We start from the raw sequence: 25,415 nt of genomic DNA, 5'->3' as shown, positions 1-25,415 counted from the left end.
AGGGCAACACTATTATTAAGATATACTCCATTATCTCAGTGTCCCCCTTCCCTATCTGTGACAGTCGCCTTTGAGTGACAACTTTCGCAGGCACTAAAGCACTAGAAGCACATTTGATTTCTAACATGGTCAGACAACCCATCGTGAAAACCGGTTCTGAGAGAGAAAAATGTAGTTTAAAAGTCTGAAAGCGAAAGTAGTGGTAAGGTCCCCCTGACTGATATATTATTATATATGATATCATTAGATTGGTAATGCAGGAACATTTGTGTATAAGCAGTATGTTACTGTAGTAGTTACTGGAGATGGAAGTAGTTTCAACTACTAGACCATAAATCATCATAAAACATCTGTCAGCAGGTTCACTTGCAGGAAACTGCATCAAAACTAAAATGTTTCAGTAATAGTTTTGGCCACTAAGGAGCTGACAAAACTAAGGAGCTGACAAAGAATGATTGAATTAAATATTTAAGAAAGTTACTGCGCCTAGTCCAGCACGTAGCCACACATAAAGATGAGATCATTTTTACACTTCGGTTTTTGTACATATTTTTTAAAAGATACAATGTGTTAATTAGTGAGTGTTAGGGGTGCTGGTAGGTGGATTTTCTTACCTTTTGGAGAGAAACTGCGGCAAGCTGTTTTCCTACACTTCAAGTATTTGTGCTGTAAGCTAAGACAACCAGCTGCTGGCTGTGGCTTCATATTCACTGTACAGGCATGAGAGTAGTGTCAGACTTCTCACCTACAGTAACTCTTGGCAAGAAAGCAGAGTTTATTTCCCAATATGTCAAACTATTCTTCAAAATGTATCTGCATCCATTACATTCTGGTAAAATAAACTCTACATACTCTGTCATTATACTATATAACAGAGCCAGAAATGATAAGCCACAATGAAATGTCAACATGTCCACTAAGCAGCTGTGGTTGTTTACAAGTGTGCACGTATGTGTGTATGCGTGTGAGTGTGTGTACACCCCAAAGGGAGCCACAAGGGAGCCAAAACCAAAGGGAGCCCACTGAGGGGGAATAACTAAATCATGCAGCCCACAGATGTTTGTTAAATACCACAATGGGAAAGAAAAGATGGGCCATAAATTGTCAGATTGTTGTATGGATGTGGTATTCATGAAATCCTGTCTGACCAGTGATGAGCATGCTTTAGACAAATGTGGGTCTAAATCCATCCTTGAATCCTTGTCAGCTTGTGTGTAGCGCTATCAAATGTAAACTAGTCAACAGGAGGACTATAAGCCCTACACAAACAGTGAACAAAGAAATACTTGGCATACTAGCACTCATAGAGTCATGGAGAAAAGTTTATTGAGATGCAGCTTAATCTGAGATAATAGGTTACACTGAAATACATTTATTTAAGTGTGTTTTTCTAACTTGTCTTCATTTTAACAATTAATGTGAAGAACTGAAGAGAAAGTCAGATGTTTCAAAGAATGCTGGTGTATTTGATGATGTCTGCTAATGGCTTTTACACCTCATAACAACTCTTCAAAGGTGAATATCTTATTAAAACTGAGGATTAGGAACAAGACCACGCCTTTCTCCCCAATTCACCTGTCTCTATAGGCTTGCCTAAACCCTTTCTCTCCCTTGTGTCTCACATTCATTTCATTTGTTCTCGGACATACCACTATCTAGTTGCGATTGTTTCATTTTGGGGTTTATTCGCTAACCTTTACCGCGGACAACAGATCAGACTGTGATCTCTTTCATGTTTGATTGGTTGTTGCCTCCCGATCCCTGCAGCCAGCCACTCAGTCATCCCGCCAGTGTTTAATGTTCCTCCGCAAAGAACTGTACATACCTCTAGATCCAGCAGTACAAACAAGATACCCCCTTTACTACCGCATCCATACAGAGGCCACTCTTCTGAGAAAAGCCACTCCTCTAGATGGCACACTTCTTATGAGTTAGAATCCAGATATTCCATGTACATCCACGCATTGGCTGACTTACAGGTCCTGGACCCAGCTCCTCCTCCTGCGATTAACATCTCCAACTGGACACTCACTCACCCCAAGCATGCTGTCAATGAGGTACATCCTGTTCCTCCAAAAAGCCAAACTTTTCCAACTCATGCAAGACTCTACCTCCGGCCAGCCACTTGAATCCTCCCGCTCTTCCAGGTTCACCGCCCAGTGGCACCCAACACTGCACGCCAATGACATCACCTTGCCGCCCACTACAACAGAGCCTAGACTTCTTCAACCCTGGCTAAAGGCCTGGTTGCATTTCCTCCATGTGTCTGCATGCTTCACCCCACACACACACATCCCTTCATCCCAGCATATCTTTCTCTTTGCTTCCTCCAGCCACATCTAATATAGCTTCCTAAAATCTGTCTTCTCCACCTTTTGTTTTCATAGAAAAAAACTACTCATGTCGCTGTTCATACTACTGAGCGTCCAGTTGCACTGCAACACAGTGCCTCCTTCAGATTTAATGGTTACAACAGTGGTTGGCGGTTCACCTCCAATCATCCAACTGAACTGTCTCCACCCTCCCTCCTTTGCTATCTACAAACCATACCATATTTGTTCATAGTCTTTGTCATCCCTTCTTTGCTGACCTCAGCAATCTACGAAGCTGTCATACAGACAACAGCGTTGGGTTTAATATAATAAACCATTCAAAAACATTCACTATGCAGCTGATCTGTGAACTCACTTTAATCTCTGCCCAACACAAAATCATCATCCACACCATCCACATTCAAGGGTACCAAATGCTATTGCTAACTCTCTCTTCCTTGTCTCATTTCACAAATGTATATTCTTACCACCAACTCAGATTCTGGTCTCCACCTGATCACTGTATCACAAGAATCCATCATAAACAGCCTTCTTCCTAAAACCCTCATCATACAACTCAGGGTGTACCTAACACATGCAACCATTTACCTCCATCGACATCATATTGTTAATCAACATCATCCATACAGGTACAGTACATACAGGTACATACAGTACATCAACTAATCAACTATTGTATACCAAGCAAACGGCAAGCTCTCGTTAGTAAATTAATAATTACTCAGATCTTTTAACTGCAGGAGCATGCACCATGATTATAAATACATACAGTATTTACAGTCTATACAGTGGCTGACCCTTCATGTTAGCTCAGCTGAGGCCAGTGCCTCCCATCACATCAACACATGTGACGTGCTCTCATTTTCAACACCATTAATCTCCGAGGTGGGCAAGGTTGATGGTGGGTGGGTTAGAGAAAAGGGATCTAAAGCATGGTATAGCAGATTGAGCATTTGACTCCCTGTTTTGTCATGTCACTCATCTGGGAACTGTTTAAAATGTGAATGATGTGTGTCATCGCGAAGCCCTGTAAAATGTATCTATCTATCACAGTTAGCTTCCAAGAAGATACTGCTTTGCTAAAGTTTTATTCAAGTTTTTTTTTCTGTCAGAACAGGAAAAAAAATCAAACCAAAAATGTATTTGTTATTACTATTGCCAAGAGCAAAATGTGTCAATTATTTGCTTACCAATAAGTATCAATGCCAATTAAGCATTACCGGTATAGATAGCGGTATTGGTAAAATCCTACTAAAAGCCGTCCCTGTTTTGAAGTGTGTGACATTTCTTCACTCAATAGTTAGAAGGGTCACTTTAATAGATACAGTACGTTAAAATATGCAGCTATCTATTTTACTGTACTTTTCCTCTCTCTCCTTCTCTGTCTATATTTCTTTCTCTGTTTCTGCCTCTAGCAAACACACATACATAACTTACAACTATGCACACGAATTCCCTCTCTCTCTCTACAGTATGGTAATTTTCTCCTGTTCAGTTTTTGGCACCTCTCCAGTGTAATCACTAAGGGGAAATCACCCCTTGAAACACTTGTGAGTGTTTGGCCCTTAATTCATATTGCATGAAATGAGCATGCAGCTTTGTTCACAGAGGAAAAAATGCCATGCCGTCAGTAGAGCTTGTCTAATACAACCCACAGATGGGGGCTCTAATAAGCATTACCAAAGCCAAGAATGAATAGTACACCTTGATCAACTGACATGTAATATTTCATATATGAGGCACTAAGAATACAGTCATCCTGCAACACCTATGTATAATCTTTGTAGAATTACCTATTTAATATCTATTCACTGTTGCTATAAAAAAATAAACACTCAGTGCTTGTGTTGTGCAATACCATTAATTATTGACCACTACGTCTAGGTGTGATTGTGCATAATTACTTCTTAGTCCATGTGGTCCAATGGTGGTTTTTTTCACTTGCGCTTGTGCTGGATTAAAGAAATAGTTCAACATTTTGGTAAGTATGCTTATTCACTTTCTGAAGACAGATGTGATATCACACAGTCCTCACAAAAATATTTAGGTGAGAGTACTGTGAAGATTCTTAGCTCAAGGCCTATTCCATAAATACAGCATTGACATGTTATCATCTTGATATAGCAAAAGATAATGGTAAATGTAAGTACAATTGCTCAGCACAGTGGTGTTAATCCAAAAACACTGCAGCTACACCTTATGTTCATCCAATCTATGGGCAACACAGAGCATGGCATGGCAAAGCTAAAGATGCTAGACATGCTAGCTAGCTGGCTATCTGCCGTTCAGGCTGATAAAATTGATCTGTTGTGTCGTTGTATCCGTGAGTTGGTGTTCTGGTCAGTGTCGGAGCCTCTATGTGAAACACTTCAGTCAGTAAATGTGTGTTTTTAAAACTTATTTCAGGGCATTGCGCAGGGTCCTGCTGTAGACACACCTGAAGACATAACTAAAACTGTTTGTGCAAATGGGGAAACTCCAACATTGGGCTGGCTGAACAGTGGTGTAATTTCATCATTCAGTGAGTCAGTCAGTCAGTCAGTGACCAGTGCTGGTCAAAATATATCTGGCTTTTGGCTCTTTTGAGATTGTCTGCCGCAGTTGAATCAAAACAGTTAAGTTGAAAGCCAAAAAAAAAAAAAGAAAAAAAAGAAGAGCTGACAGATGGTGAAAGACTCCGTAGAGCTGAGGGGAACTGCAATTCTTGTAACTGATAATTTTCTGTAGGTGTGTCTCCTTTTAAGTTGCACCTATTCATTTGACCCATCGTTAATATACAAATATTAATGCAGCTTTACAGACATATTTTTTGTGCAAGTCTACCATGTTATTTGAAAATAACTGCTGTCTCAAGTAACAATGGCACAGCAAATGAAAATAACAGAGTGAAAATAACAGCTTGTGACATATTTTAGGAATGATTTCCTTCTGAGGACATTCATTTCTAATGATGGTGTCATCTAAATGACACTAACTGAGAGTAATATTTGTTATTGTCAGTCACCTGACACACTCCCTAACAATAAGCAAATCAAACTGATAAAGAACGCAAAACTGTAATGAAACGATATAGTCAGAACATTTTCAAAACCAAATGATTTCCATGCAAATTGTGATTTCAAGGCTGTGGAAGTTGTTTCCCGTATTGTATTCAATTTAGTGCAGCAAATGAACTGTTTTGAATGCAGAAAAGCTGAATTCGTGCAGACATGGCAAATACTCAACAAAGTTTTAAATGTTTAAAGAGATGCGCTGAAGTGTAATCATGCGTGTCATGTTATAGGAACATGATGACATGGGCTCTCAGGATGGATGATAAACTCATTGTTTTTCCTTCCCAAGTACTGATTGAAGTTAACGGATAAAGGTCACATGCATAAATAGATAATCATTTTCCTCATTTACTGTGTCATTCTTCTTATGCAGTCATATAAGTAATCAAACTCATTCCAATTAGACCTTGACAATCAAACCATCAACTAAGTATGTCAAATGGCCAATTAAAAAGGAAGTATGAACATTACACCTGAATAAGAAGCTTCCTGGTGAGCCTGAAATACCACAAGGCACACATGTCATTAGCACTGGAGCGAGTGGGTGTAAATATACTGGAATAAAGGAAGAACTTAAGGCAAGTCAGCTACATTCACAACAACCACATAGAAATGTATCCTCACAGGCTGCAATGAAAGACCTTCAAAACCACAAACAAAAGAAACCATAACAGGCAAAAACAGATAATAGAATGGTTCTAAAATGAAAAATTATGCTCATTTAAGCAACCGTGACCTGAATCTTGTTTAGGAACAGCCAATAATAATAGACGGATTCACATCCAGAACATCTTTTGGCCCAACAAAATATCACATTTTGGATATTGCGGCAGAGTTCCTGGAGCAAGGCCCCAAATCAATAACCTGCTTATAAGAAAACAGGATTGGGGAAGACCATTGTTTTCTTCGATTGCTGGCATCAGAAACTGAATTGCATAACAACAGTGGTGCCCTTGAGGAGGTGGTGCAACTTTCAGCAGTGCCTGTTCACCATCGCTGGCATGCATCCATCAAGGTCATCAATGTGTGTCAATTTATGCATTTAATAAAGCAGGAATCTATCTTAACAAGAGCAACCATTTCCTCTGTCAGAGAAATTATACTGGCCTCAATTAAGCAGGTTAACATTCTGTATAATGTTGAGGTGACGTGTCACTTAAATGCACAAGCCTTCAGCAGAATTAGACAAAGCGGGTATCTTCCAAAGTTATTGTCTTTTTGTGAATTCCTTCTTTGTAACTCCCTGGACTGTGTTTCCTTGCTGAGTCATAGTGTATGGTTACATCCAGGTAGTTGTATGTTTGTTGCCAGGATACACCGGCAATACATTTACACATGATTGCCACAGAGAAAACTCCACAATTTATTCAGTATGTCTAACCTAGACTACTGAAACTTTACATTTTCAGCTCCAGTTTTTATAATGGATTTTTGCAAGAACAATGGATTTTGAACATTTCTCATACAGTAGTATAGTATCACACACAGTAATATAGATTTGCTTCACAACCAGCATAAAGAGGTGCAATGATTACAGCAACTAATAGCTGTTTCAACTTACATATGGATTGGAAACACAAAATTTCAATGACTTAAGGTTGAAAGGAATTCATATTACTAACTTGTGTGATTGTGTTACTCTGATTTTAATGTTAGGAAATAAATTGTGGTGGTAAGGCACCAGTGGCACCAAACCTATTTAGGAATGCAATGGACAAACCTGAATTTTATTTGCTCACTGTCACTGTTTAATTATCTTAATGCTGCTCTGCTGATCACAGTAAATTGTAACAAAGTACATATGAATCTTTCAGCAGTGTCTGTGTGTAGTTAGACAAAAAACAAATTAATCGTGGTATATATGCACACACACACACACACACACGCACTGTTTTGGCTAAGGGACAACATTAGAGTAAAAAAGGTGTATCAGCTTCTTTCATTTTCTCCATTCCAGCAGCTGAGTGAGATTGTGAATAAAGGAGAAAGCTCCTGCTTAACAGTCAAAACCCAAAAGAGCCACAGACTTTCTCCCTTTCATAGCAGAGTGAAACAGGCAGCTGTAGCCAAGTCAGAGGAAGGCAGCCTAAACAAAAAGCAGACATTGAACAGGGGAATGTTTGCTTGTGCCAGGTACTGTTCAGTAAACTCTACAGGGACAACGGCCAGATCTGAGTATATCCCAGAGCTGTGGACAGTACTGAGATGATGCCATCATAATGTCCTATCAGCAGTCTGACTGTGTCCTCCTGTTGAAACAGCTATTTTCTTTATAGACAGGCCAAGTTCCTAAAACATTCAGGCACATGCCCACCATTCATTAGAATAAAATAATTCCTGCCAAATTATCATCTTTCTAGATCTGATATTACCCTGAAACCATGTTAAAAAGCCCACTGAGACTGGATTTATTTTGTCTAGGGGAGGTGGGGTGATTTTAATATTCTCTGTGCTGGTCACTGACTTTAATCCAGTCCGCAGCATGTATGTGGATAATTTCTCACCAATCCCCACCCCCGCTCACCCCGTAATATTTACAGCTACAATTACTGTTTTTTCAGGAAGTTGTCGGTGCTCCTGTAATTGAAATACTGTCCAGAGCAACGTTGTTATATTTTAAAGTGTATCTTTAAGGTTTTTTTGTGGAAAGAGCATTTCCTTCTAATGGATTTAATCAACTCAGTGTGGAACTCAACTTTTCAAATTCAATGAGTAAAACAATTATTCTGTGGATCTGACAGGCAGAAACATGTCAAACATCAACTTGAAGGCCTATGTGGAAACCAATATGACAATGTGAAAATATCAAAGCCATCAGGAGAGGAAGACTAATAAGTGTAATGTGGTAGGCAAGTACTAGTACTCTCTTTTGGCTAATCCTGCTGAATGTCCATGTCTATTACAGACCGCATTCAGAAGTTTCAAAGTGGTTAAAATGCCTTGCCTGTTAAATTACCAAGAAGCACAGTGAATAGTTTATTCCCCAGCTCCTCCTGTAATGTTAATCCTGTCCATGGGGTTTAAGACACATTTTTTAATATTACAGGGGATGTTCATTTTTACATTACTTTACCTCTAATGCTATTTAGCTGTACAGATGGCTTGGGTTTGATTTGCCTGTTTTTTAGAATAGAGCTGTCATCCTTTTTATTGAAAAAAAAACCTTTTTCCATATCTTACTATGTGGAATATAAACATTTTTCTACAAAATCATTTATTTCATCTCACAAAAGAACCCAAACATGTCTAACCACAAGCCACCATATAAGAACTAAGTCCAAAATTTAAATCAGAAACAATAAGTAACAAGATTATAAATCTTAAATCGTAACACCAGCTTTCATTATTTGACAGTATCAATACCCAGCACACATTTCAGTTAGTACCAAAAATGTATTATGGTTCATAATCCAGCCTTACATGTCTCTAAGATTTCTACTGCTGCCCTAATAGAGTGGAGGTGCATAAAATGTTATTGTTACTCTAAATAATCCACAGAAAATGCTGCCTACAGTTTTCCTTGGGAGTAAAAAGTATTTCCAATGAAAACTGTTCATAATGATTTGCCTTAGTAACTAGGATATTGTTTCTGAAAAGACACAATGCTCATGAAAATTTTAAAGCACCACAAAAAAAACAAAACAAGTCCATTCGCTCCCATTGTATTAGAGGCAGAGATCTCAAAGGTAGACATCACAAAAAAAAGTGAAACCAAAACTTCTGCAGAAAGGGGAGAAAAATGTTTTTGTGTGTGTGTAACTTGAGAAATCTGATCCTTTAATATCCCTTCAATTATGACTTTTCTTCTCTTTTGTTCTGAAAATATAAATCGTATTACACTTCCTGCCAAACTCGTTTACCCTTTTGCAGCGTCAGGCAAGCAAATGATCTCTCCCAACAGGTTCAGAGTGATATAGTATCTTTTCTTCAAAGCTGTCACATGATCCTTCGAAGCCTCCTTTTACCTGCTGGGTCAGTGTGTCATGGGCTACCATGGCACAACATACATGATTTGTGTGCGTGAGGGAGCCAGGTCTTGAATAGCCAGGATTCCGTGGGATGGTCTTTTATGGATTCAACTAAATACTTGACAAAGGACACAAATCACTGGTACTTTTAGTTTTTCTTTCCCACAGCAAAGCAGGAGACGCCCAGTAAATGTGTGTTTTGTAGGTCACCCCCGTAACGGCCATTTTTTAAAAATTCATTATGCATTTTCAAGATTAAAATGTGTGTGAACATTACTGGGTGTCTCAGGAATTTGAATTTGAGGGGAGATATGTTAGACATAAACACACACACTGCTCTTTCAAAAAAACAGTGTATTAAGGTTTTGAGTGGAGGAGATACAGGCAGTACACATATTTAGTATACACTTTGAAAAAGTCTATAGCAACATATTTAATAAAATACCCAGTTTTAGCATATCTAAAAATGTATTTTTCAATTATTTCATTCATGTTAACTGAATGTATGATTACAGAATTAACATCGAAGCAACAGAGCAAATAGGTGCAGTAACTGTAAAAATGTTTTTAAATGGTTCAAATTCTATCCATGAAGGGTGTTGTATTAAAAGCCATCAAATAATTCCTTTTCGCAGTTTACACAGTTTTCTATTCACCATACTCCTTCCTTACTGTTTAATCTGCTTTTCAAGCATTTGTTTTGAATGGATTAAGTAATCAGAAAATTAAGTTATCAGCAAATGTATTAATGATTTAAGCCACAGTGGGCAGCAGTACTTCTCTGAATCATGGGTTCTGCTGACGTAAAAGTGTTTGTGGATGTGTGTTGAGTGTGTGTCCATGTTTGTGTATTTGTGAGAGAATAAAAGTGTTATGTAAAAGAGCCCGGAGTAACCCCCACCAACACACAAACACACACCCTTCACTTTATTTGAACCAACTATGCATGACCTACTTTGCAAACCTTTCAAGCTGAACAATTAACTTTTTTTTTGTCTTCCTTTATGGCATCCTTTCCATGGAGGAACTGACAAGACAAACACTGGATTTAAACATAAGCACTTTGGCATGAATACTTGGGCAAACTCTAATTAAACATGAATGATAAAGGCATGCCTTGTTTGCTCAGTCAAGTATATCAGGATGCAAGAGGAAGAAAATAATATGCTGAGAGAGTGAGTTGAGATTGGTCCTCGCTGCATTCTCTCCACCAAAAATGAAATATAGATTTCATTGCTTTTTATAGCTCTGAATGAATAATATCCAATGAATTAGACATCCGCCTGCGTTTAGCTCAACAAACAAATCTGTTTGATTTATGACAATGGCGATAAGCTCTTATGACCATTTAATCTATGTAATTTGTGATTTGATATGTACACATTTCCCTGCAGTCACTCTATATTACTGATACCAACATGTTGCTATATCATCTTAGAATGATGCATTTGATTCAGCTTCTCCTCCATACAAAACCTATCTATAAAACTCATGATTCAGGAGATCTTTGAGACTATTTTGCATGCTAGGCAAATAAAGTATACACAGCAACACACTATAAAAATCTGGGTATTCATCGCCACAAAAAAGCATGCACTATGCGTTGTTACAACTGTGGTATTTAATTTCTGCCTCCTTTATGCAGTTTGTTAATGACCTCAACAACAGAAGGGAATGTCAGCGGTAGGTAACAGAGAGTAGATATCCAACTACAGGACTGGCCTAGCGGAAAACTGGCCCTCTGTCACCAGGCTGTGTTTCAGGAAGAAGTTCAAATGAGGATAAGACAGGCATTCAAATCCCAGGAGCCCCAGCCAGCAGTAACCACACTTTTATTGGGGTGTCAAGTCCAGCCTAGAATGTGTGCTGTTGTTGTTGTTGTTGGCGGCTGCCGTGGCCGTGTTGTGTGCTAGTGTGTGTGTGCATGTATGCCTGTGCGTGGGAGAGGCAGAGTGGAGACTTTTAACATGGTTTCTTTTCTGTGCAACAAAAGCATCCAACCATTGTGCCACACAGTATCATCTTGGTTATTTTAAAAAAGATAACATCCATTGTGGGCATTTACTCCTACGCTCTGGTAGCACAAGGTAAAACACAGATCCATTCATAAAGCTGGAAAAGAATGGCAGCATTCTCTGTGTCCTCATGGCTATACCTGTTAAGATAACTATGTTGAATACAGCATTTATAGCAGATGTTTAACACTAAGTTCTGTATTCAAGCTGTGGGGGGGGGGGGGGTAAAATAAAATAATAAAAGTCTAACAACCTTGACATTAGAATTTGCCAAAAGCTTTAGCTATTGTAGTTAACTTCCTTCAGCGGGAGTCAAAAAAATTAATTCAATATGTCCTGTAGTTGAGGAGCTCTGGACTGACAAAGCAAGAGTAATGGACCTTCAACCAAAACCAAATATGCTCTTTGGGACATGAGTCATGTAAGTCCAATAATCACCTTTCTTTTAGATCTTTTTTGGTTTCCACCAACTCCTGAGGGTAACATCAGTATTTATGATTGCTGAATGCTTGTAGTTGCTCTGGTTTTGGGGAGGAAGCCCACTGTGGATTTATCAATGATTGAACTAAAGAAGCTAAAATGCTCAATAGAGCTGAAGGGGACTGCAGAGCCAGATGATCATTGTTACTGTTCATTACTAGAAGCAATGTTTTTACATTACACACTCCTTTGGTCAATTAATTGAAAATATTGATTAGTGCAACTCTAAAGTCATAACAAACTGAAGATGAATATATTGGCCTATTAGCTAATTCATAATCATATCATCATAATACAGTATACCATACATTTTTAAATTAAATTCCAAATTATTTCAGAAGATAAGATTGTACTGCTTTACTGCCACTACAGAATCAGTTCAAATCAATTAATTTTATTTATATAGTTTACAATCACAAATTTGTCTCTGGCTTTAGGGAGGGAGGAAGGTTTCTGTGGGGGAACTAGTAGATAAAATTCCAATCAATCATCTCTAGTCAAGTTGGTGGGTTTGTTGCACTAATTACAAAGTATCCATACTTTTCTTTTTTCTGTTGAGGATTATGGAGATAGAAATCCAAACCACATTTTTCTGAGACTTGTAGAAGAAAAGGAAATAATCAAAATTGTTGCAAATGGAAGAATGAAGCCTCTACTTTCATTCCTCTACGGAATGATATGGATATGACTTTAGTCAAGAAAATCATTGATGGTACTGTAAACTCACTAACGTGATCTGTAATGTTAATTCAAATGATAATAAATAAAAAAATGGTTTTAAATAATTTTATACAATTGCTACTCAATGGAAAGGTAAGGTAGGGTATCAGAGGGGTTGTATTGAATTGTTTGAAATACCATATACTGTAGGAAACAGGCAATAATTTGTACAGATACAGTACAGGACTACAAATCAATATGTTTGAATATTACTTGTGCGGTCCTACAGGATTCAGTATTAGGACCTAAACTGTTTATTTTGTATATAAATGACATTTGTATGCTATCAAGAATTTTGTAATGTGTTTTATTTGCAGATAACACTAATATATATATTACCATTGAACATGAACAAAACTAAACTTATGTTATTTGGGAATTGTAAAATAAGCTTAGGTTCAAGTGGTGATAGATAATTTTAATTTAAACTAATATATGAAAATTAATTTCTAGACGTGACATTAGATGGCAAAATCTTGGAATCTCTGGAAACCTCATATAAGATATGCGCATGCAAAGCTGGCGAGGAGCGTTGCAATTCTGGGAAAACGAGGCACATTCTGGACCATAAAGCATTTTACACTCTGTATTATTCACTTGTATCTGAATTACTGTGTGGAGGTATGGGGCAACACCTACAGAAACACCTTACAATCATTAAGCATACTACAAAAAAGAGCCATAAGGATAGTAAACAATGTAAGATATTGTGAACACACTAACAAGCTGTTCTTTTAAAGTTACATGCTTTGAAGTAATTTAACACTGCAAAAACAATGTTCAAAGCAAGAAATCATTTACTTCCTGGTAATTTACAAAAAAATATTTTTAGACAGAGAGGGGAGTTATAACTTAAGAGGAAAATTTAATTTGAAGTAACATTGTGTTTGCACTAATCTTAAAAGTATGTGTATTTCAATTTGTGGGGTGACTTTGGTCTAGATGAAGAAATCAGACATTAAAAAATATTGCAGTTTAAAAAGATGTACAATTACACTGTGTTTGCAAGAAATGTTACTCTCTCTAATGGTGATGCTGCTGTTATTGGCTTTCTTTTATTTTCCTTCAGTAGTCTTCAGTGAATATTCTCATGTTAACTGGTTGATAATTTAGTGGATTATGCCTTTAATTCATTCAGAATGCACACACTATGCAATGACATAATGACAGATGCTGATAAAAAAGGTCTGTCTGGTTATTATTAGCCAATGCCTTCATTTGTAATAATAAGACTATGCTTTTCCCTGTGTGAAAGTGGTTACCATAGCTTACTACAACTGTTCAGTTTGATCTGAAAAGGTTGTGAATTATTATAATTACTCTGATATCATGACTATATTGGCAAGCCTCAATTAATAGAGTAGTTGAATGAGGCTACAAGAGTCTCATCAATGATTCTGACCTAAGAAAGTCCACAGCATCAATCAATTCTGATATTTTGGCCAGCACAGCCTAGCAAAAATGTAATAAACTACATCACAGTATGAAACAGTATTATGGCATGATAAGCATAAAGTGACTTCACTGTGGAAGCAATGTGAAAATATCTTTAATGAGATCAAGATCAACCACAAATATGTTATCACTGCACAATTAAAAAACACTTGTGGTTTACTAACTCTCTGTTATACAGCATCTGCTTCATGCAACCATGAATCTTTTGCTTAGAAAACTCTTCAGTTCCATAGAAGTCCTTCACCCTATGAACACAGGTTTTACCTCGCAGTTAAGGTCTAAAATTCTTCACACTTTTAATCCTAACCATGAATTGATTTTTAGGGATAAATTCTTATATTTCAAGAACAGCAGGCCATAAAATCTCACCAGTAGTACTCATATCTTAAATGCTGCCTCTCGACTCTGCACTACATAGCCTCCAATCCACCCACATCAACGGGTGATAGGCTGCCCAGAAGATAGAAAAGAACTGGAGCTTTATGTATTCAGATTTTTTTTCATTCAGGTGTTTTATTCATTTAGATATTTTTTTCCAGTAGATATCAATCTTCATGCAAAGATGCCAAAGCCAATTCATGAAAGAGAGGAAATATTGACAAAATGATCATGATTAATATGTTCAACCATTTCTCAATTCTAAAGTAAGAGATAGAGCGTGTGGGGGCAGTACGGCTCAGATGATTCTAGACTGACCTTGGCGTGACCAATCCTATCATACTAAAAACATATTTACAACGTATTGTCAGTTTTCTCCTTTTCGGGAGCCAAACAGTATCACACTACTTTCCATTATTAAATCTATCATTATATGATTTTTACAGCTTTCTGCTTGGGAAAACTACATAATTTCCATCACTCACTGTTGGACTGGACTGCTGCTCTGAAAGGCAAGTTTGAACTGTCATTCACAGCCATTGATTTACTCATGTTATTCCTTGTCCCTGGATGCTATAAAGATAACATTTTGAGTATATTTCAGTAGTCTTGAAATAAGTACAACCTTAAAATATGTACAACTTGATTACTCCAATATGAGTGTACATACCACAGTGTCCATGTCTTTAACACTTTCTTTGTTCAGCTCAACAACAGATTTTGAAGAATCAACCAAATAAGACCTTCATAATGTCACATATTTATACTCTGGGGCTCTTTTACATCCTTTTTACATATCGCACATACAATACACACCCAATATTACTTCATTATAAATAAGTGCTGCTTGAGATCGACTATTTCCAATGTCCTTCAGTATGCTGCTAATTATCTTACAAGCTTTCAATCACTTTCAAAAAACATGACCTTTTCACCCAGTGTCTTCTTGAACGAGCCCACAGCCTGGATTGATGAAGGATGCATTTTGAAACACATATAAATAAATTACATATTTAAATAAATACGTATTCCCTATTGAAATGAACTTAACTGCTGTGGGAATCGGATGAATGTAAAGTACTGAGCACATGACAGCTTCAGTCCTCAACTGGCTGAACCCAATTTTTTCATTAATGTGGATAGGTCCTGACCTCAATGCTGCATTATTTTCCAAGAGCTTATAGCCTTGCGGTCTTACATTCAGTTACGAAAGAAAATGATTTATGTTTGTCTAACACTCTCTGCAGAAGCATCACCATATTAGGTATCATACATCTTGTTTAAGAGTTTATACCATGATTCAATAAGTGATTATCAGGTCCACATTTAAAATGATCAAAATTTGATTTCTACACAAACCACCTGACACTTATTAAGATTTTTTGAATCAAGGAAATGACAGCATTAAAGGAGAGTGACATTAATGGTAGAAAAAAAAATGAACCTGTTATTGGAGTTTTTTCGGCAATTGTGCTTTGGGTGACATTTGGCACGAGTAAATGATCATATTCTTTCCTTTAATTACTACTGTATATTAACTATTTGATAGCACACATGAGAATGCACATAATTGATGCACTTGCATGCAACATGAGACAATATCTGTGCAACATTATTACATCTGCTGCGTAGACAGATGAGACCCACTGCCATTCCCCAACACCTTCACCTGTAACATCCTTTTCACAACCCAAACAAGCAGCTGTCCGCTTTATAGTCAGGAACCCATAATGCACCGGGAGCCCCTGTGCATGCCTGGTGTCAGGATTTAATTGGATATTAGTATCCAACAGTGTCTGAATTAATCAAATCATTTCCATCCATTAATTTAGTTGAGGAACATACAATTAAAGCCTTATTAGTGTGCTCTCAGGGGTATGCCTTTTCATCCCTTTGCAGAACATTGAGAGTTGGCCAGAGTCCAGTGCAAAGCATTCTCCTTGCTTAAGTCTGGTGCTTCCTCATGATGGGCACTCTGTCAATCTACAGGCACTGGCTTCAATCTCAAAGCAAGGGAAATGTTAGCCTAATGTAAGGTACCACTTTTCCTGCAGTTATGGAAAAGGCCAAGAATCTACATGGAAAAACACATTTTTGGCTTCTATTTTGAGTCTTTACCTTTTGTCTTATCAAATGATTGTGTCAAAAGACTGACAAGTTTTAGAGAAATTCTGTTCGGTGGAACATTGCTGTGAAAACCAGCACAAAAATGCCCTAAATAGGGTGAAAAGAGATTTGGAGATTTAAGCAGCAAGCAAACATAATCCAGCACATTAATGTAGGTCATTTTATAATAATTTCCATATTTATATATTTAATTCCTCTCAGATTTCTTTTATAATGGACTTCAAACTATAGTGCATAGCTTTTTAAATATCCATCAAGAGAATAAAATACTGGAATTATAATACCTTTTGATTTCTGTTTTTGTAATAAAATTAAGAAGGAATATTTCAATATCTAAAGCTTTAATTATGTATAATACACCATTCTCACCACCTGGTCTGTCGACGTTTACATAAAACATCACAAACGCACTCTAATTATGGTTAGGCCAACTCCTTTTTTTCCTTCTCCTCTCTTGTGAATCTGAGTTAAAACATTTTTGCACAAAGTAATCCAGACTGCTCAGATGAGCAGCCATTTTTAATTAAAACCATTTACAGAGGAAACCAAAGTGAGAAAAAAAAGAGCCATGGGATTTTACACTCTGTCATCCAAGGCTTCGGCGGATCAAAGAGTTAGTTGTGCTTTTTAATGGTTACGTAACATTTTTGCCTATGAAATATCGGGCCTGGGCAGTATGTAGTCAGCCCGAAGCTCAATAGAATCACAGATTTCCTGCGGTATACTTTCAGATTTCAGGCAGGATACAATAAGCCTATGTTTATGTCTAAGTATAGCTGTCAATCAATAAAATACTACTGGTGTAACAGGACACTGCAAGTAGGCAGCAACCTTTGAAAAATGTTAGATTCTTGCATTCTATCAAAAACATTTTTGTATGTATGTAAGAGTGTGTATGAGTGCGTGCGTGTGTGTGTGTGCGCGCGTGCATGTGTGTTTGCATTACCTGTATGTATGTATATGTGTGTTTGTGTCTGTCTGCTAGCCTGTCGTCCTGGCTGGCTGCCATGTGGCCCACCTCTTACTGTCATCCTGTCTGACATTAGGGCTAAGCTGGATCTCATTAGGACTAAGGTGGCAGTGATCCCGTCAACATCGCTTTGGCTCCTGCCATATGGGTCGCCTCCAAGGTAACGGGGCTGTATCAATCTCCTCGGAGCTGCAAGCCTTGTTATTGTGTGCGCACAGACGGTGTGTCTGCTCTCTAGACTGGTGTGTACTGTACTAACCTGATAAACACGTTAAACAGTGGAGACATTCAAAAAATACTGATGATAAGATAATTGTGTCAGAAATGGGTGGGAGGCATAATGAACAAATACAGACACAGACAACACATATTTAGGGACAGATATAAAGTGCAGCATGCTTACTATGTATATTTTGCCATAGGAAAAACAAAAGTATCACAAGACCAATCATCTAATGTAGTTTTTTGTAGCTATGAGTGAAGGGAAACTATTTAGGAAGTCATCTCATGACCAAAACATCAATTTTGCTTCCTATTAAATTGATTTATATATATTTCTGAGGGTCACAAAACCAGGCTACATATCTTAAAAGATGACAGTAAGTGACTTGTGAAACAATTAAGATACAATAGTTGAAAAAACTCTTAACATAAAAATGTAAACAAACAACCAACCATCAGCAGCAGCAATGTCTTCAGTCTAATTGTAAGCTGCAGTAAATCCATTTGTGGGTGATGTGAATACACAGTGATGAAACACAGCAATAAACTGACGTTTTCCAGTCCCTTCCTCCGTACTTATCCCTGCAATCTGAATAACAACAGCTGAGCTGAAGAAAATGAAAATAGACAACTGGAAGTGGCAGAGCCATCAGTAAGATCTGCAAAGTTGGATTCTATAAATTAAATTAGGAAAACTTCTGATCTAATACATTTCCATTTTGAGATTCTGTGCAATATCACAGCCTAAATTCAGTCTGGACTCAAATCACAGTCATACAGACGTAGTGGAGTAACAGGCACTGACACCCAAACAGCTGCTCAAATACTGTACTTCTGTCACAGCAAATTTGTGAATCTTATCAAAGCTTTGAAAGTTAAGCAGGAAGTCATTTATGACTTTGTTAAGTGTTTCTTGCACCAGCTCATAAAATCTGTGAATTTATAACTTCTCACATATAAATAGATAAGAGAAAACGTTTTATAACACCACCAATAGACAGTCACTGTTTTTAAAAAACACACAAATCATTTCACATCCAAATCTCCCAGATACAAAAGCACAACATATATTTTGACTGTAAATTATCAGCAGCACAACTCACTGTGGTGAGGTGGATATTTATGTACTTCTGTATATTCAAAATGTTACCATGTGTTTCATAGCTTAGATTATTGTATGGATATTCATTGTTATTAATCATGTTGGTGATAATTAAGTTCCTTCAGCTTCACATGCAACTAGGACACCAGAATATATTGGAAGCACAACAACTGTGTCAAAGTTGCACTTTGCCAGATTAGTGGCTGTTATAGATTTTTTTCCCTTTGGCCTGTTTATTTTGTTTCAAGCCTCCACCCTCACAAAATTAACTGTTTATTTCATCAGTTTAGCAATAAAAGCATGTGATCAATCATTCATAATTTATTATGCCAATGACCTAGGACCCATAAAAACTGATATTTGCACTACACAAGGCCTGCGCTTGACCTCCCAATAACAGACCAATAAATGTTGTTGTTGAACATACACACAGGGATTGATAAGAGGTAAACTTTGCCTCTGTATTACAGTAGAACACAGGGCACTGCTAGCAAGGATGATGTTGTGATCACATGCTACTACAACAATGACCTGGACCCTATCCTTTAATTTCTGTTCCCCCAGCCAGCATCCCGCTGCCTTTCCCAAGCCCTGCTGTTGTTATTATTTTTCACTCCTCAAAGCAAACGCCCTAAATCCCTTGAGCAATATGTGCCTGACTGAAACAAACTGGCCTCCATCTATTTGATCCTCTAGAGAGACACTATTATGCAGGTATACTGACAAAAAACACAATTATTTAGGAAAAATGAAAACTGCTGGTGCCTATAAGGCTAGGCTGGAATATTAATCAAGACTCAGAAAATCTCACAGTTTTTAAGCCAGAACTCTAACAGAGATACACTGAGAGGCACTCACTGAGACAAAAAGACAATCTTCATGCTCCTTACCTTGACATGCCATCCGTGAGGGAGTTCTGACCCGGGTATCCCTCACCTCTGGCCGACAGTGACCCCTGTGACATGCCTGGCCGAGATTTCCACGACTCCATTAACGCCGTTACAGGCGAAATTAGATTCAACAAGGGGTTGGACTGGTCCCTCACATCATGCCGCGTGAAAGACATTGTTCCTTGCGCTCCAATCTGGTAATGGAATGAGTGTCCACCGGAATTAACTCCAACAATGGCCGATGTGGGCACGCTGTTATTCTCTTGGTAATAGCTGCCATCATTGGACTCCTGCTTAACCCCTTTAGACAGGACATTGTTGGAGAACACATCAGGCTCATAGTTCCCATTCATAGAGGAGACAGGGGGTCCTAAGATACCAGAAAGACTGTATTCATCAATGTTATTCCTCAGGGACAAATAGGTGGTCTCGGATGCAGGGAAGAGACCAAGAGACGGTGACTGCTCACTGTAGGACTGTTGATTCATACATCCCTGATTTTTGTTAGGCTCACTCTTAATCTGTGTGATAAAGGGTGTGCTATTCGCATTACATTTGGAGCTGCCTAAACACATGCTCCTGAAATCAGTTCCAGGTTCGTTCTTAATGTACTTAACCATGCCCATCTGGTCTAAGCCGACGTTAAACACCTCCCCGTCTACCATCTCTACTTTAGGGAACTCAAAGTTCTTGAAGTCTGGGTCTCTAGTCAGACCTGTCGCTTCTGGGCTATTAGTGTCATTCTGCACCAAACCCAGTCCCCCAGCAGGACTGGACACAGGAAACCCAGCAGAGGAGGGATTCTGTGGGCTGCTGACAGCCATAGTGCCCCCTGTGGCCGGACTGGAGATGGAGGGCCTTATTGTGTTGCAGTTGTTGGCAGTGCTGGTGCAGCTGCCACCTGTGGGGCTTGAGACAGATGACCGAATGTTACAGGTAGTGCTGCAGGACGGAGGTGACCTAACACTACTCATACTCTGGGGGCTGGAAATGGGGGACCTCATGACATTGAGCGGGCTGGTAAGTGGTGGTGAGCCCACTGTGCTGGACTCTACAGGGCTACATGTGGCTGAATTCCTGTGCTTGATGTTGGCCAGTGCTGGAGCACAAGATGTCTGGCTGACAGGACTACTGACGGATGAGCACATTGGTCCAAAGCATGTGGGGGGACTGGTAGTAGACGACACCATATTGTTGCTGCCCCCAGGGCTGGAGATGGAGCTGGAGGTCTGGGGACTGCAGGACAAAGAAGAGGCCAGCATAGTAGCTGAGCTAACGGGAGTCCCAGCGGTGCGTTCTCTAGGAGTGGTGCTGGGCTGCTGGAAACCAAATGGCTTTAACTTGGGGCTCTTTGTGGAGCCACACTGATTCTCCTCTAGTGGCCGTCCACATACTGGATACATCTTCCCGGGGCTGGTACTACCCCCATGCTGGCTGAAGGCAAAGTCTGCCTCCCTGGCAGCATTCATATACAACCCCATGGACTCAGCCACAGTCTTGGAAAGCTCCTTGGAGTCCATTTCCTGCTTATGACCATGAAGAGAGTTGTTGAAGTGTGGGAGAACAAATGGCTGGTTCTGGCTGAGCCGAAGCATTGGCTGCTCCTGCGTCTTTGCATTGTTGTCTTTGCAGTCAATTGCTGGGCTTCCAGCGGGGCAGCTGACATTGACTATGTCCATCAGGATATCACTGTTAGTCAGACTTGAATCCTCTGTGCTGCAGCAGTACTCCATAGTGTTAGGGACCTGAGACCATCTGTTTTCTGTATCATTTCCATCAAAGAAACTTTGGTATCTTTTGGTCTCCATTGCTGGCTCATCGATTCACCTGATAAATGAGGAAGAAATAAAAAAAATGAGAAACACTTTAAAAGACACTCATAGTGGCAGGTGTATCAAGGGAATTTGCCTTAAGTAAGGATTAAAGATATAAGACTGAATTATATATTCATGAATGTGCTATTCAGTCATAGATCTAGATTGAAAATATGGTCCTTTTGGTTTTGGACAGAAGTTGCAAGTTAGACAAAGAAAATGTAGATAATACTGAGTAAACAATATGTACATGTAATATATCTTGAAAAAGTTCAAAGCAACTGTGTACAGTATTTCCTCTCTCACAGATAAAGCTCCTTATCGCGGCACTACAGGGGATGTGCACTATGATAACTTGAGGGAAAAGTGCACCGCAAGGGTTAATTGGTCTGCGTGACGTTGTCTGGGCTTTTTGTTTAAATGCCCACCTCTACTGCGCCTCTATTGGACAGTTGATACAGAAATCCACCAACTACATCAGGCCATTCATGGATTGGTCCGAAAGCTGTCAATCAATAGTTATTGCTCTTGCGGCCACAACAGTGCTGCGACATAACTTGTTGTTTTATTTGCCGTTATAGTGCAAAAGCAACAAAAATCCTTGCAACTATCATTCAATAAAAATAACACATTGCTATAATAAAGCATCGTTTTGGGTGAAGTTTCAGTATTTAATTTACATGTTACGTTGCACTCTCAAGAGCTCTCGGCTGTGGAGCAGGCAAAATATCCCGACATAAAGTTATTCAGGTTGCCTGCAAAATATCCCATGCACCATATGTGCACATCTTCAAAAATGAGAATAAGGTATAAAACATATGACAGCTCGATTATTATCTCTCAACAGTGTCCACAGCTCCTGCCGTGATTGTCCTGCCTCTATAGGACATGCAACTATCTGCACATCTCTCCATTTTGCGGGTGCGCAGAATAAATAAGAGAAGAGGATTTTTACAGTATTGTTATTGTTGTTGTTGTTGTTGTTGCTGTTGTTGTTATTGTTGTTATTGTTGTTGTTGAAGTTATTTTTTGCAGTGTTGGCTCGCATTTTGTGCCGCTTCTGGGAGGACAAAATGGACTAAGCGCAATAGGAAGAACATATAAATAATTTAAGTCATATTTTTAGAAAGACTTTGACAGCACCTCCAGACAGGTGCTTAGAAAAATATAAATCTGCTAAGAGCGAATTCAATTGTCGTCTCTTCTCCTGTTTGTGCATAAAGTAAACAACTTCTCGGCGACTTTTATTAGGCTATAGACACATGGCTATTGGACCCATTTAAAAGTTATAACATTTCGCTCCCACAGCAAACGGAGCAAGAATGCAAGTATTCAGTTATCTACTCAATAGTGAGGAGTTGGCTTTTATTATCATATAAAACCCAGTGCGAAATTAAAAAAAAAAAAAAAAAAACCCTACAGGCAAACATTGAGCTCTGTCCTTCCTTACCTTAATTAATTACGACATTCAGAGTTGTCAGGTGGCGGTGTTGCTGGGCAGCGATAATCCAGAGGACAAAAAAAAGACACGCCGAGCAAAGTCAATAAATATCAGCCAGTGTGTTCTGTCTACTCTTTCCAATAGATAGTTTGCAGTTTGACAGCTAGACACACTGGAGAAGTCTACTGCGTAATATCAGTGGTAATCGTCAACAGCAAGCCGCTGCTCCTGACAGGACGAACGACAGCGACGGGTCGGACGACAGCGGCAGACGATCTCACATTATGGCCGCAATTTTGCAGATTGCCGATTCTGGGCCCTAGATAAAAAGAGTAATAAAAAACAAACGAAGGAGTCGGTCGGACTTACAGTCAGAGCGACGTCATTCTGTGCACATGGACCCTCCTACTGCATCGAGTGCAACACAAACTCTGAGGAGGAGGAGGAGGAGGAGGGGGATGAGGGGAGGAGGGGAGACGGAGGAGGGAGGGAGGGGCTCAGCGCGCAGGTAGACGGAGCCGTCTGGAAATAGGGCACCGTACTCTGAGCAGTGCTGTTTGAAATGAACTATGAAGGTAACAGTGTGAAGCAGTCTTTTTTATTTAAATACATATCCGCAAGTTTGTTCCGTCTATTGATGGTGCAGCATCTGCCCTCTTCCCTTATCGAGCTGTGGCTCCTCTTATTACTTATTCACTTTCCCCAGTGCCTCTTATGAAAAGGTTTCCTATAAACCTTTCCATAAGAGGTCGTTCGTACACGCGCACCCTCCATTTAAACAAGAGATCAACAGCCTTCCCAGCTTCACTTTACAGTTAACATGGAGCTCATAAAAATCCTGCAAATATTGAGTGGAGACTCATCCTACTGTAAATCAAGTTGCCCTGTGACACTATAACGTCTGCGTCCACTAGGTGGAGCAATATAACTATTGCCGTGCAAAAAAAGCAAGTCTGTTGAGTGGTCACGTCAAACAGTGATTTAAAAACAAAAACAAAAAACAAAATAAATCTCCAATACAGTAGAACTTCATGTACTCAGAATTATTTAAAATCTAATTCAAATGTATTTTTCTTTCTTTTTGGTCAACCAAACTGTACACACCTGGAACACAGATGTATTTGAGTTCATAAACAATCAACTGCCATCATGAAAAAGCAAGCTGATTTTGAGAGAAGTCACACAGAAGGCATGAAATGTTACAGCTTATATGTAGATAGACAGTTTGGGGTTTTGATTTCATAATTGAAGCAACATTAAAACACCAGACATCTTTACAATATTACAGATATTCAAGAATTGAAAATACACCAAAACACAAGAGCATATATTTTTAATTAACTGAATAACCTAACTGAATAGCCTAAATAATGTGTGACAGAGATGTGTAGCTCCATAAAAAGCTAAAAGACACAGTCCAGTTGGCATACTGTACTTTACTGTACTTAGATTAGATGACATCAATATAGCTCACTGATAATGTCCTTTGGCTCATCCACTAGAAAGTAAGATGTGTCTGTGTTTATCTGTGGCACCACCATCAAACATGATTGTGACTCTATCATTTGGATTAAGCTATTATTTGCATTTTACTGACGATGTCTCAACGCATTGGTGTGAGTGTAGACTTTGGTTTTACTCCAGCAACATCCAATAATCAGTTTAATCTCTGGAGTTGTCAGTCAGTCGAGTCACATTTTGTAGTGTTTCACGTGGCTGCATAAAAGTGTGCATGTAGGATTTAGGCTTTCAGAGCAGCTCTCTGTAGTGTGAATGTTTTTTTCATTGCTTGCCTGGGTTCTTCAAGCCAGCCTGTAGCCATTACCCAAGCAAAGCAGCAGCAGCTAGATTAGACAAAGCCATCCAAGCAACACTGCCCACCTCCCTGATCTGCCTGTTAATCACCCATGAATGGGGACCTGCTTCAGAAAAAGCAGAATTGAGATATAACCAATGTTTTCCTCCCCCATTCATGCAGCTCCCACTTGTCCATTGCACATAATGGGTGCCAGTCAAACACATCATGAGCAAATCTAATTTAGCTTCGCATCACAGATTTTTCCACAGTGACAGAGTCATAAGAATTTGCAGACTGACAGCGGAGCATGGCTGATATAAAATCAGTCATAATTGGCTCCCTCATTGGTAAAAATTGAAGGCAGCACTATTGAATCTCACTGAGCTTTCAAGCACCATCGTTTTAGTCAAATCAGTGTTAATCACACTGGCCTGAAAACCTTGTACATACATTGGGGCTAAAAATAGCCTTCTTTTAAGAGAGGAAAGGAGGAAAATCCTTTCGGATGAGTGATTGCTATGATTAGGAGCAGGCTTCCACTCTTGTTTAGACACATAGCAGGCAACTCCTGTAGCGAAGAGGGCCAAAGGCATAACAGAGAGGTGCATGCTGCGCCTCATGGGGACAGGTGAATTGGAGCATGTTAACT

The 25,415-nt window shown here is 38.9% G+C and overlaps 1 protein-coding gene across 1 annotated transcript in view; it reads right to left on the bottom strand.

Annotated features, from left to right (window-relative positions):
• nr3c2 (nuclear receptor subfamily 3, group C, member 2) overlaps positions 1 to 23,354 on the bottom strand; it is an 80,291-nt gene extending 56,937 nt beyond the window's left edge. Inside the window, exons 1-2 of the mRNA XM_053331279.1 lie at positions 22,978 to 23,354; positions 19,714 to 21,540 (exon numbers count right to left, since the gene is read on the bottom strand). Coding sequence (XP_053187254.1) covers positions 19,714 to 21,521 — 1,808 coding nt within the window. The 5' untranslated portion in view covers positions 21,522 to 21,540; positions 22,978 to 23,354. The remainder of the gene's footprint in view (positions 1 to 19,713; positions 21,541 to 22,977) is intronic.
• Positions 23,355 to 25,415: the final 2,061 nt, after the last annotated feature.

The sequence above is a fragment of the Scomber japonicus genome, chromosome 2 (genome assembly GCF_027409825.1).
Source record: "Scomber japonicus isolate fScoJap1 chromosome 2, fScoJap1.pri, whole genome shotgun sequence".
In the NCBI taxonomy this organism is placed as follows: domain Eukaryota; kingdom Metazoa; phylum Chordata; class Actinopteri; order Scombriformes; family Scombridae; genus Scomber; species Scomber japonicus.
The sequence above is the reverse complement of the archived record's forward strand: the minus strand, read 5'-3'. Positions and strand labels throughout refer to the sequence as shown.